Here is a 12,422-nt window from a genome sequence, read left to right as displayed (position 1 = left end):
AGAAGAAATACCGTCTTTTTAGTAAGACAGAAAAATGCCAATGTTATTTAAATTTTAAATTTTGATATTGTATAATGTTTTATACTAATTGTTTTCTCTCAGGGGTTTTAATTTTTTAAAAAAGTTTAAAAAAAGTTGTATTTTCTAAAAATTACTTTCATAAAATTCAGTAAGAAAACTTGTATGTTCCAATAACATTAAAAATCCATTAAAGTGCCAGTAACACCTTTGATACAAATGCTATGAAAAATGCAGCAGAAATAAGAAATTACTGAACTGAAAGAATGCCACTCTAAAGGGAAAGATGTGAAATGATTTTCTCTTTTTTTCTCTTCATCCAGCATCAAGCTTTGAGCCATGTCCTGTTTTAATGAGTAAAGGTAGGATGTAGAATTTTGATTGGGGAATACTTTAATAACTTTAAATAAAATAATTATTAGCAGGTTATAAATAGAATATTTTTTCTTTCACCTTACTACTAACATCGATTCTAAGAGAAGGCTAGTATTTCTTTTTTTATAAATAAATGATTGCCATATTAAGGCAGCTGTTAAAATCATTGATGGAGAACTAATCACTCATTCTTAATGAAGTTGTTTGTGCAACTGAAGGAGTAACTTCATAATACAAATGACAGTCTGGTGGGTTAATGTTGTAAATGAAGTTGTAAGACACCTCCAGAGCTGATGGCTGACTTCTCCACTTCTCCCTGTTTGCAGAGGTGTTTTCATCTGCCAAAGTACATTTCAGTGTTACAACTTTGAGGCATTTTAGAACAGTTATTTGCAAGATGACATTTTCTTGGTGGAAGGAGAAAGGAGAAGTTGTGTATCCCAATGAAAAGGAAAGCAGGTGAAGTGACACATCATAGTAGCTTGTTAGGGCTTGTCGAGGCTCGTGCCCTGAGTAACCCCACGCTTGCCTGCTTGCAGTCTCCTGGCTTGCGCAGTCGTGCTGTGGCCGCTAGCACATGGTCTCTGCATCTTCCGTGGTGACTGTGAAAGTCCGGGGGCTACCTCGATTTACCTCTTCACACTCAGTGTCGTGCGTGTCACTCACTCTAGCCTTCCTTTCACAAGGTGTCTTGGACAGCTTTTCTGATGATCATGGGAAGAAGTCATTTTAACCTCAAAGAGTTCATTCCTGAGGAGTGTTCTCGCTAGAGCTGGGACTGTATGCTTTTGTGCTGAAGAGACACATCCTTGTGCCCATTCTTCTCAAGGATAACACCTGCGGTTTTTTGCAAAAGTAGTTTCTTTTTCCTGTCTTTACAGACAGTGTCTTCAGGTGTTTTGGAAGCAGCAACGCGGCCGGTAGCGAGAAGCTGAGGACTGAACAGGACAGTGCAGGTACGGCGCTGAGGTCTGCTGCAGTCCTGTTGATCAGGGCACGTGTCCACAATGGTGGCAGTGTGGGGCACTATCGATGCCATGGCTATGAGTGTCTGTCTCCCTTCTGTTCTCTGGAGAGATGCTTTTGAGCGCAGAGCACCGTGAGGGCCTTGGTGGTGCAGTAACACGTGGGTACTGCCACGTGAACGCTGGCTGCTTTCAAATTCAGCTCATCTATCAGGGATCAGCTTGAAAATTGGTTGACAGCAGTGTGTTGACTGAGGTTTAATACTGGGCTGTTCCTCAGGTTAGCAAAGATTGCAAGGTTTGAAACACAGGTTTGCAAAGATGGGCTTCTCCTTGCAGCTGAGAGAGATGGAAAATCTGCTATTTTAAGGAAGCATCCTTTTGGGATGCAGGCAAACTTTCCCTGGACCAAGTGGCACTGAAAGTGCATATGGCACCACTGCATTGTGGAAATTTAGTATGTTTTATTGTGAGTGAACTAGTCTGTTATCCTCACTGTCCGGTAAGGAAGGGCAGGGTGGAACTGGAGGGTACCTTTGCCTGACTGAAAGCAAGAAGGGAAGGAGTTAGGAGTGCAGGAAGTGCTCAGGTGTGAACCAGCTTATAAAGACGGGACGAGCATTGCTGCAGCACTGTGGCACCGCATCTATGGCACCTAAGGGAAGGCGAATGAGTAATGTAATATTTCCTGTGATGGGGAGCATGAGGAAAAAGAGATTTGAATGGGCTGCTCTCAAGTGATACGGTTTGTTTTACTCTTTGTTTTGCCGTTTTTCATAGTATGTGAAGTGGGACTTGATAATGGTGTTTTGTAGGCCTTTGCATCCTGGACTGTTGACTTGTATTCAGATGCAGGATTTGAATGCATAAAAGAGGTAAAGCTGCCTTTGAAATTCATTGACTCTTAAAAAGAGAGAAAGGAGGGGGACGGTGAGCAAGGTGCTTTTCATTACTCACTCTCCTACAGTGAAAATGTGTAAATATGGGGTAAGACTATACTGCTGTATGGGTTTTTGACCATAACAGTGCATCTCTCTGCCACATTAGTCAATGGGAAGCTGATGCTGCTGATGGTGAGCCACTTGATGGTTTGTCATGTAGCTCCCAGAAAGGTGGTATAATTTATAGAACTTCTTAATGTTTGGCAATTTCACTGTGCTCCAGGTTGTAAGGAGCTCACCCATCGGCTTGTGTGTGGTCTCTCTCCCACATCTGGCTTCCTCCCTTCATGGTGAGAGCAGAGGCGTCACAGCAGTTTCTGGTTCTCTTTCTTCTTTGCTCTTCCTGCAATTCCACAGACTTTCCTGACAGCCTTGAATGTTCCTGTAGGTATCACTGCTCTTCTAGCCTCTGTGTTTTTGTCCTTGAATTAGTAGTCCTGCCAGTGAGACAAAGACTTTCTTTGTAGTTGGGCCATCTCTACAAAGAGCCCCTAAATCCTAATGTTTGTTTCTGACAGAGAACAAAAAAAAAAAGAGTGGCTTTGAATTCATATGCTTTTGTTTGCGACAAACAAACCAAAGCAAAAAACAAACAAAAGACCCAAACCAAAACAAAAACCAAAAAAAAAGAGGCAAGTGAAAAAAAAAGTAAACAAGTAAAAGTAAGTCTTCATTTCAAAAGAATGTCCATTATTTATTTTATCTGCCATTACATTTAATTGTTTTTCCATTCCTTTTTTTGAAAGGAATTGTTTCATGAGAGGAAACAGTAGTTTTGTTTTACCTACCACCTTGTCTTGGGGAAGTGCTGGACACAAGTGACGCGTAATGGCAGACAAAGCTGCCATCATACTTATGCTCAACACACCTCACCGAGAGTAGTGCTTGTTTGAGGAACTGGAGGAGAAGAAGGGGAGAAGGAGAGTGTACGTGTGCCATGTGCCGGGGGTGGATTCCCTTTGCTCCTACGTGACTTTTATACATGTTGTTAGAAATGAGTGGGTTAGCGACCGGGCAGGGATCTCAGGTGACACGGCGGGGCTTGGCACACTGAAGAAAGCCTGAGGCCACTTGGGCTCTTGTATTGAGTGAAAAAATTCAGCTTTATGGCTCTCCTGGAATCAGACTGAAATGAGACTGGTAGTAAACAACTTCTGTGCTAATAGCAGGGTGCCTTAGCGTGCAGGTGGTTTGGAACAGAAGTGAGTGCCTTTAAGCATTGTTTTATGGTGGTGCGCATTTCAGACTGAAAAATGGCCACCAGCTTTATTACTTTAATATTAATGCTTTTTCATTACTCTCTCTGTTCCCCCCCCCCCCCGCCGCCGTAAACTGCTGCATTCATCCATTATAAAGCGGCTCTTTCTTTTTTCCCCTTGCCTGCCGTTTTTCACAGCGTGAGGAGGGAGAGGCAGGTGGGTGGCAGGAGGGACAGCTGAGGACATAATGGCACCGCATCTGCTGCCGAACGAAGCCAAAGCCCCGGCTGCCGCCGGATAACCTGTTGAGGTAACTCACAAAGCCCTCAACGATGAAAGAACCACTCTTGCCGTGGCTGCTGCTTTCTAGTGACCTGCAAGGGGGCTACACCTCTGATGAGAGCTTCTCCCATTTGGGGTTTTGCATCCTCCCTTCTGCTCCTTGATGGAAGGGGCTTTGCAGCTCAGGGGTTGGTATTCATGCCTTCCCAATGCCCGAGATCAGGTATTTGTACCGCGTTTGCCACTGAGCGCTGTGTGCCAGGATGTTTTAAAATTGGGAAACAAGTAAGTAGTGATTCTCAGGACTGAATTTGCCTTGCTCCCCCCTGCAATTTGGAAAAATGGCGTAAAAAACTTTTTTTCAAATCGTGTTTTATATTCTCTTTCCCATTCTAAATATGTCAAGTTGAGTTTATCTCAATGCCAGTACCACCTGTAACCAGAGTTAAATTAGCCCTCCTGTTAGCTCTGCTTGGTTTTCACTTTTCAACAAGCCTTAGCAAAATAAATCATGTCCCACTTGCCTTTAAATTTCATTATCATGACCTAACTTAATTTGCTATAAATTATTTCTACCTGAGCTTCTTCAGCTGTGAACTTGCAGCCTCCAGTGTCTTGCTCATTGGATCATTGCCCAGCTATTCAAGATTTTTTTTTTCTTCACAACTCCTGCTTTTTGTATCATCTAGCTCCGCCAAAGTCAACTTGGCTGTATAACCTCCATGGGGACACACAAAGAGCTGATGTATTCTTGTCTTTAAAATAAGGGTTTTATTGAACTGAGTTTCATTCTCTTCCTGTTGTGCTCTAGTGCTGCTAATAAAGACCTCTTTTCCCTTAGAATAAATGTGACCTCAACAGTTTGTTCTCATCTTGGAGGCAGCCATTGCAACACTTTCTCTTGGCTCTTCCTTTCTTTTCTTTTTCTCCTTGAGAAGAATGACTGACTGACTGGAAAATCTTTGCTCGCTCAGTATCGAGCAGCTGTGCCTTGTTTTTGTTTTTTAGCACAGCTAGATTTCATGTCTGATAAAGACTGGTGTCTATTTCCACTGAGAAATGCTGATCCATTTTTTTTTTTATATTAGAGCTGTTCATATTGTTTAGCAATAGTTGATAAACAACTTTTATTTTAGCCCCCTGAACACCGAAGGCTCGCCTCTCACCAAATTGCTGAGTTGCAACCAGGCTGAATATTTTTGCTGAGTAAGGGTCAGAGAACTCTGAAAGGATTTCAGCCTCCTACATCGAGTTGTAATAACAACTTGCTATGATCATATGTCCTCAGAAGAGAAACTTATACAGCGAGCATTTTATGACTTTGGAAAAATACTGCATTGTTTTAAAAAAAAAAAAAATAAAAAGGATTTTACCTGACTTCCTGGGAAGCCTTGGGGATGCTCCAGAGCAGTCATTTCAAAATGAAAACATGCTGATTGTTGCTTAGGTGGAACACATGTAATTTGCAAAGTCCTTTAACGGCAGCTGAGGGCCTGATGCAACTCACCGGCACGTTAAAAAATAGCCAGCTTTTCTAACTCATTTGGAGACAAGTGGTAAAATGCAACTGTTTATGATGAGCAGTCTAACATTATCTTTCAATATAGCCTTTCTTTTGAAAGCACTCTTGCTTGGTGTCTAGATCCTGGTGGAACAGATACAGGTGCAAGAGTAGTTTAACTGTTATGGTGGATGTTGACAGAATTGAGTTTTCTGGGTGCATTCAGCCTCCGCTGAAGGCATCCTGTTACCTCCCGGTACAGGATGGTACAAGAGCAGCGGGTACGAAAGGTACCGCCTTGGGCACACAGCAGTCTCCTCAGTTCTGACACGCTTCAGTCTGACCTAAATTATTGGGCTCAATATGAGGTTTACTGGTAAAACGACACGTCATGTGTTAGGCAGGGGGTCAGCTTAGATGATCTAATGGCTCCATCTGGCCTTAAACTCTTAATTAGGGAAATGCTGCCAGCACAAGATGGTATTGAAGCTTTCTGCTGCTAGATTTCGCTTGCTAGGGAGATCCTCAGCTGAAGCAGAGCTGCAGAGGTCGTACTTGGGCTGGTCTTTGCCTTGGCCTCTAATGCTGGAGGCAGCCAGCAGAGCTAAAAGCAAGTCCTGATGGTAACCTGCTAATCTTGCTTTTATGGAAGTATAAAAGCCCTGTGTCTAACTCTTCCTCACTGTCACATGTTCAGCTTTTAGACCTATAATGATATCTAAATATAGAAATAAAATCTATTATTAGCCCAGTACTATGGCATTCATTGAAAGAAAAAAGGTAAGTTTCTCTGGCAAGCTGATGAAAAAGAAATTACAGTTATTTGAAGCTGCTCATGGATTAAAATATTAAAAGTGAGGATGTGGTTTTAGTGGTGGGTGGTTTGATACGGTAGACGTTTATGATACCTTCGCTTGACACCGCAGAAATGGGAAGTACAGATGTGTGTGTTGTTATAGATGTGCTCTTTGCTCTCTCAGCTATGCAGGGGGCAGTGTGCAGGTTTAATAACCATTGAGACAACACAACCAGCATCACTGATTAACCCATTTCTTGGGCAAACCTGAATGGCTTGTAGTTAACTCAATGTGTCACTTGACTCCAGAAGGTGACTTGAATGTCTTCTTAAAGTTGCTTAATTACTTATTGATCTCATAATTATTCCATACTTGCTGTCTCTTTCGCTATTTTCTGAAATGCGCTGATACGTCTTTTAATTTCTTTACGTGTGGTTTTGTGGTGTTAAGCATTCACTTTTAAGTTTAGAGCTTTTAATTGGGAATTTCAAACTTTATTCGTTTCCTTTATATACAGATGTTACATATTTTCTTGCATTTTTCTAAATCAGATACTCTACTTCTGCATAGCTCTTGAAGGTCCTGTTATTACACAACTAGCATATTTCAAAGCACAAGGAGCTGAATTAAGAACTGCTGAGGTACTCTATTCTAAAGTGCTGTCCCCCGTTGCTAATTTAGCTTGTGGTTTTTCCTCCCCCTTTCAGATTTTTTCATACCGAGTAATTGCTCTGGAAGTATGTTCTCTCTCTTTGTGGTCTCATCTTGTGGATATTAATCAGATTGTTTCATTTTAGTAGTAGCTTCTACTGCCCTGGCTTCTTTCCTTACAAATTCCTTGTGCCATAGATTATGGCTCTGTGTTTATGTCACTGGGCAGTTGTGGATGGAGAGAAACAGCCTTGGTTTCCTGTGGTTTAATGCAACAGGGTAATCTAAATCCCAACTAAAAGCAAGAGTATGTGAAACTGGATGCTAAACTGCCGCTGCAGCACTGCCTCTGCTCACATCTGTATTTCTTTTTGAGGCGTCTAACCTAAGAGATGGTCTCATCTGCGGTCACCCGTCACGGTTCCTGGGAACCTGCTCTGTGGCAGAGGGTCAGCTGGAAAAAGCAACTTTAAGTCGTGCTCTGCTTCATTCTCCTCCTCCCGTCCCTGTCTTACTTTGGAGTCTGTAACACATCTTATTTCTTCTAGGACTCCCTAGTGCCCAGGTATCTGCTGCCAGCAGCTGTCTCGCTGGCTGCTTCGTGCAACTGTTGTCAACTTTACAAAGCCGCTAGCATGTTCCGTGCTGAATGGTCCCTTCAGGTTTGCATGCTTATTTCTGCCTTGCTGACTTTATTATCAGCACAGTTTCCCCAGCCTAATTACAACTTCTGTCTTCCCACTGCCTACTAAGTTGCAGAAACATTTGGATGAACCTCAAATGAGCCTGAAGATAGCGGTATGCAGAACCAAATAAGCACCCTTAAAAGTGGAAGAGAGGTCTCTAGATGGTTTGAATCTTGCTTATCTTTGCAAGGCGGTACATTAAAGGCCTATTAGTTTCTGATAACACAGTTTTTCTTACCGGGGGTTAGATTTACACTTTGCAAAATAAGAATGAGATTTTCAGTTGGACAAGGACACCATCTGCAGTCACCAGATGCAGTTATCAAGATTAAATTGCAAGACTTATCACTGATTATGCTGGTAATCATTGAGGTGATCAGTGTAATTATCTTGACATCAAGAAAACATTTTCTCTGATAGGGTACTGCAGAATTAAGTTGAAGGAGCATCCATCATTAGCTACTAGGTAGAGTTAGGGTATGGCACCAACCAAGCACTTGTCTTTTTCACTTTGATCACATTATTTTATAATATGGGAGAAAAATAGATCAACAAATACTGTGAAATTGACCTTTTAGGTTGAAAACATTTTCCATTGGATTCTATCAAATTTGTTGAAAACCTACTGCATTGTCTAATCATAAAAGGCTCCTAGGCATTCAGTTCATAACCAGACTTTAGAACAGACTTTAGTCTGGGTCTCTTTACCCAAGGAAGACAAAGTATTTCCACTTCAGGTTATTTTAAGCTTTCAGAGTATATTTTTTTTTCTAGTATAGATCATATGGAGGATTGACTCAGCTGCTGCTGGAAAGGGTTTTCTTGCCAAATGGTTGTTGATGTTGTCTCAGAAAATGTGACTGAGACTTGGTAGAATATAATCCCAAACTCTGAAAATGTTTCTGGCTCTGATGCACGCTAATAATTAATCTAGAAACCAATGCTATGGCTTTGGAGGAGACTTTACAGACAGTCATTTGTCTGTGTTGGAGCATTTCCCTTTAGCATCTGTAATGTGGTTCTTCACGTTCTTATATAGTGGTAAAAAATCCATTTCGCAGATATGTTTGCTGAGCAGTAACTGGCACCTTGAGCCTTTGTTCATTCTTCTGTAGATTGTCAAGCCGATTTCTTGCAACTATAGTGATAAATGATGTTCAAGACATGATGATATTTATCTTATATATTAGGCCTTTCATTTTTAACTTACTTCATGTTGCCACTACACACGCACTGTAAGTGTATGTAATGTTTTGTTTCCTTTTTCAAATGGCGTAGATACGCATACAAAATGTTGTTTATATTTCCCAGCAGGGTATATTGCTCAGGGAAGGGACGGGAGCCTCTTGTAGTCTAAGTCATATGAAGAGGATACAGGAGATAACTAGGAAAAGTAGGCAGCACTGAACATCATCTAAAAAGCAAGTGATTCAGTCTTTGTTAGGGCTTGAAAGAAAGAGGTCTAAGGGCATCACCAACAGCTGTTTCTTTAATTTCCATCCAGCATATCAAATTTCATTCCAAGAAATGTGTTGCCACAGTAGACGTCCAAGAGCAAAGCATCATAGGAAAGATAGGAGATAATTGGTAATATTTTTCTGTCATTGATCCGTTATTATATCTGCTAAGCTTCACACAATTATTTATCAGCTGAGAGTTACAAAATAATTCTTGACTTGACATGAAAAGGGAGAAAAGTCAAATACGTTTTTTAACATGAACCCAACCCATCAGTCTTAAAGTGCTGATTCATTTGCCCACACAGTATAATTAAGCAAGCTGTTAATCTGTAATAAGGAGTGATACATTCAGTGATCTCATAATCAGAAAGTAATTATAGCTTAAAATGTTCATTTGGCTCTCCCCAACCGATTTATTACTCTGTAACTGTTAAGAGAGGGTATTCGGAGCTTAGGATCTGTAAACTTTTACCTACACAGTTTGCTTCTGCAACTGGAAGTGGTTTGCCATGAGTAGTTGTTAGAAAGATGTCTATCTGAAAGGTTTTTGGGAACAAAATGTTGACTGGCATTCTGACTCCTGTCTTAAGGGAGAATATTATAGTTTGAGTACATTTGGTGTTTCATCAGATAATGAATCCATTATGTAATTGGAGTTCAGGCTCACACTGATTAATCACGACATTTCAATTATTCATTGAATCAGTGATCTTTTGCACCCCTTTTTTCCCACCTCATTTGCTGTTGGCTTCCATTAATTTCTCTGCTTACTGCTTTAGGATTTCATCTTGCTGTGTTCTGAGATCCTGAAAATCTTCCACTGCCGGAGACTTTCATCTGGGAATTTAAATCACCTGGCATCTTGCAAGGGAGCCCTTGGCATCTCTCTGGTTCGGTGCTTCATAGCATTTTAACTGCCTACCTTCAAGGTAGCTCTGCTGTGAAGCAGCCAGGCAGCCGCACCGCGTTGAGGAGTGCCAGGGAGAAAAGCGTGAAAGACAGAGGTTGTCCCAAGACTTGAGACCAGATTCTTGTTTCATCTGCTAAATTCAATTTCCTGACGGTGTCCCAGAGCCACAGAGAGGGTTGAGTTGCCCAACCCAGAGTCTGCCGGTGCAGCTAGTGAGATCGCCCTTAGCTGTGGCGTGCCACAGTGCCTTCCCCGCTGACAGTACGCAGCCGGCGTTGTTTTAAAGGATTGTGTTGTTTGTCTGGAGGAATTCACTTGGTACCCATGAAATTTGTTGTTCTGTAGTAAGCAGACAGCACAGAGATCAGAAGCGGCCGCTGTGTTCTCCTTTGGGTCCCCACTCAGCTCCAGCTCACAGGTACCCTCACTTTCCGGCTCAGTACCCAGTCAGTCACGTTGCTGTGGTGTAGTTTTATCATATGTCCATGGGGAAGTGAACAAAAATACCTTTTTTTTTTCCCTAGGGTTTTGGGGTTTTTTAATAATTACTGTTCTTTTGATACTGTCACTTTTGAGCCGTCATCTAAATCCTGGAAGAGATTTAGAGGAAGATGTAGAAGAAGGAGGGTCATCATTTTTTACATCAGTCTTCTGTGTTTTTAAACAGTTGTGGTCAGATTCAGCCCGCAGGTGTTGGAGGAGCCAGTCAGGATTTCATGGAGGTTTTTCCCACAACGTGCACAGACTCTGTTGGCCTCCAGAGGCTCAGCTGCTCTCAGACATACACACAAATATACAGGGCAACCCAACATGGAGCTTACTGGAAGGTCCGTACTAACTGGTTGTATAAGATTAAGGGTAGAATGACCAGAAATAGTTCTTCCCATGGATATCTTCTCTGTTTTGATTCTTCAGAAATATGCCATCTGCAGTTGTGTGGGAGTAGAGGTGGCAAAGACCTTTCTTTGGTTTAGGTAAAATTGTCCTGTCCTCAGTCCTTTAGCGAACTGGACTTTTCAAATGGGCTAATCACTTGTGAATTTTAGCCTTTAGTCTCCAGCTTATGGCTGTCTTGTCAATACTAATTACAAGGTAATATTTCAGAGATAAATGAATATATGGCATTATATGACAATGGCAGAAAAAAGGAGTATAAAGACATAAAATATATCTCTTTATGGATGTGGAGAGCAAGGCAGGTCTATTTGTGTGCTGTAACAAACAGACTGGCATTACAGGAAGAAGAGTTCAAGGAAAATAATCCATTAGAAAGAGGAGTATTTTCTATTTCAGTGGGTAATTTGCTGAACCTGATCTAAAACAAAGTATTAAATATGGCAAAGTTAAGACCTATTTTAATAAAGAATAGGAGACTAGATTTGTCAATGAGCATCTTTTCTATATACGAACATGGTCAATGTCTTAAAGAGGAAAAAAAATAATAATTATGTCAGGTCTTTCAAAACTATAAAATATCTCAGTAGTTTTCTGGAAGTCAGATAAAACAACGATCTTTTTACAGCGTTCCCTTTTAGTGGATTTTTAGTTATAAAATTTCAATATTTATTCAAAGTGCAAGTTTGCTCTAAAGGATGTCTAAAATAAGAGCCCTGTAGGAGTCTTTATTTCCTGGGCTTTTCTAATTCTGTATCCAACTTCCCATGTTGGCACACAAGAAGGTTGTTACTCTGAAGGGTAAGAGTTTACTTAGACTGGGCTTGAAAAGTTGAGCTGTTTTTTTAGGGAACTTTTGAAGGCTTATTGGGAGCGGAGAGTTTCATTTGAATGTGGTAGAGCTGCACTCACAAATACGAGCAGTTTATAGATTCATATGCGGGTCGTATGGGCTGTACTTGAGGAAGACAGGAGGCACCTTGACACGTGCAGTGCATCTCCAATGTGGAGGGCCAACAGTTGCTAGCAGGGATGCCTTTGGGATTAACTGAAAAAACAGTGACGTTTGTGGTGGACTCTGTGATCGCAAGGTGTGTGGAGCTCCGCGGTGCCATTTGGGATCTGTTTTAAAATGAGGGCTTCTCCAGGTACTGTGCCTAAAGTTAGTAGCAAGGTCATTTAAGTTTTCCAGCTGTACGCCATCAGAAGCATGGTATGGCTGGGCAGGTGAATTGTGCACCAGACCCTACCATCCACATTCTTGGGTTGTACGTAATTTTTTTCCAATTTTTCTGGTGGTCGAAAAGTGATGGACCAGACAGATTGAGCGCAATCATGATGCAGCCAACAGGCCACCCCCTGTGGTTGATCTGTTGGCTTCTTCCTTTTTGCCTCTTCCCGTTCTTGCTTGCTCATTTGACCACACAAGCTACAGTAACAAGAAATTCCTCTCTAATCGTGGCACCTTCAGTAAGCAGAAATACAAACTGTGCGGGCAGATGCCGAGCATCTCTAGTTAGCTGTGACCCCTTTGACATTGCTGGAGTAATGGATGCAATCTTTTTCATCAGGGGATCCAGCTTTGAAGACAAGAAGAGACATTATTGTAGTACCTTACATTATTGATAGGGAAAATGGAGTTGCTATCACTGAATTTCCTTCACAGTGAGACATGTGTGCCATGCAGCTTTCTTTGCACACGACAAGATGATGGCGTAGTTGCTCAAATGCCAGTGAAGACAT

General features: G+C 41.5%; 1 protein-coding gene across 14 annotated transcripts in view; it reads left to right on the top strand.

Moving 5' to 3' along the window:
- The window catches only part of LRRC3B (leucine rich repeat containing 3B), a 59,362-nt gene that overhangs the window by 28,145 nt on the left and 18,795 nt on the right, over positions 1–12,422 (top strand). For 4 of the 14 annotated variants that reach the window (XM_054817959.1, XM_054817957.1, XM_054817961.1 and 1 more), the window contains exons 2-3: positions 342–380; positions 1,275–1,349. The exons of 6 other annotated variants lie outside the window; for them this stretch is intronic. Coding sequence is in view for 1 of the 8 variants with exons in the window: in XM_054817969.1 (XP_054673944.1) it covers positions 342–380; positions 1,275–1,349 (114 nt within the window). In the remaining 7 variants the exon portion in view is untranslated. The remainder of the gene's footprint in view (positions 1–341; positions 381–1,274; positions 1,350–12,422) is intronic. 4 more of the 14 variants (XM_054817964.1, XM_054817960.1, XM_054817966.1 and 1 more) reach the window with 2 other exon arrangements.

This window comes from Grus americana, chromosome 2 (genome assembly GCF_028858705.1).
Source record: "Grus americana isolate bGruAme1 chromosome 2, bGruAme1.mat, whole genome shotgun sequence".
Lineage (NCBI taxonomy): Eukaryota > Metazoa > Chordata > Aves > Gruiformes > Gruidae > Grus > Grus americana.
This window is presented reverse-complemented; position numbering and strand designations above follow the sequence as displayed.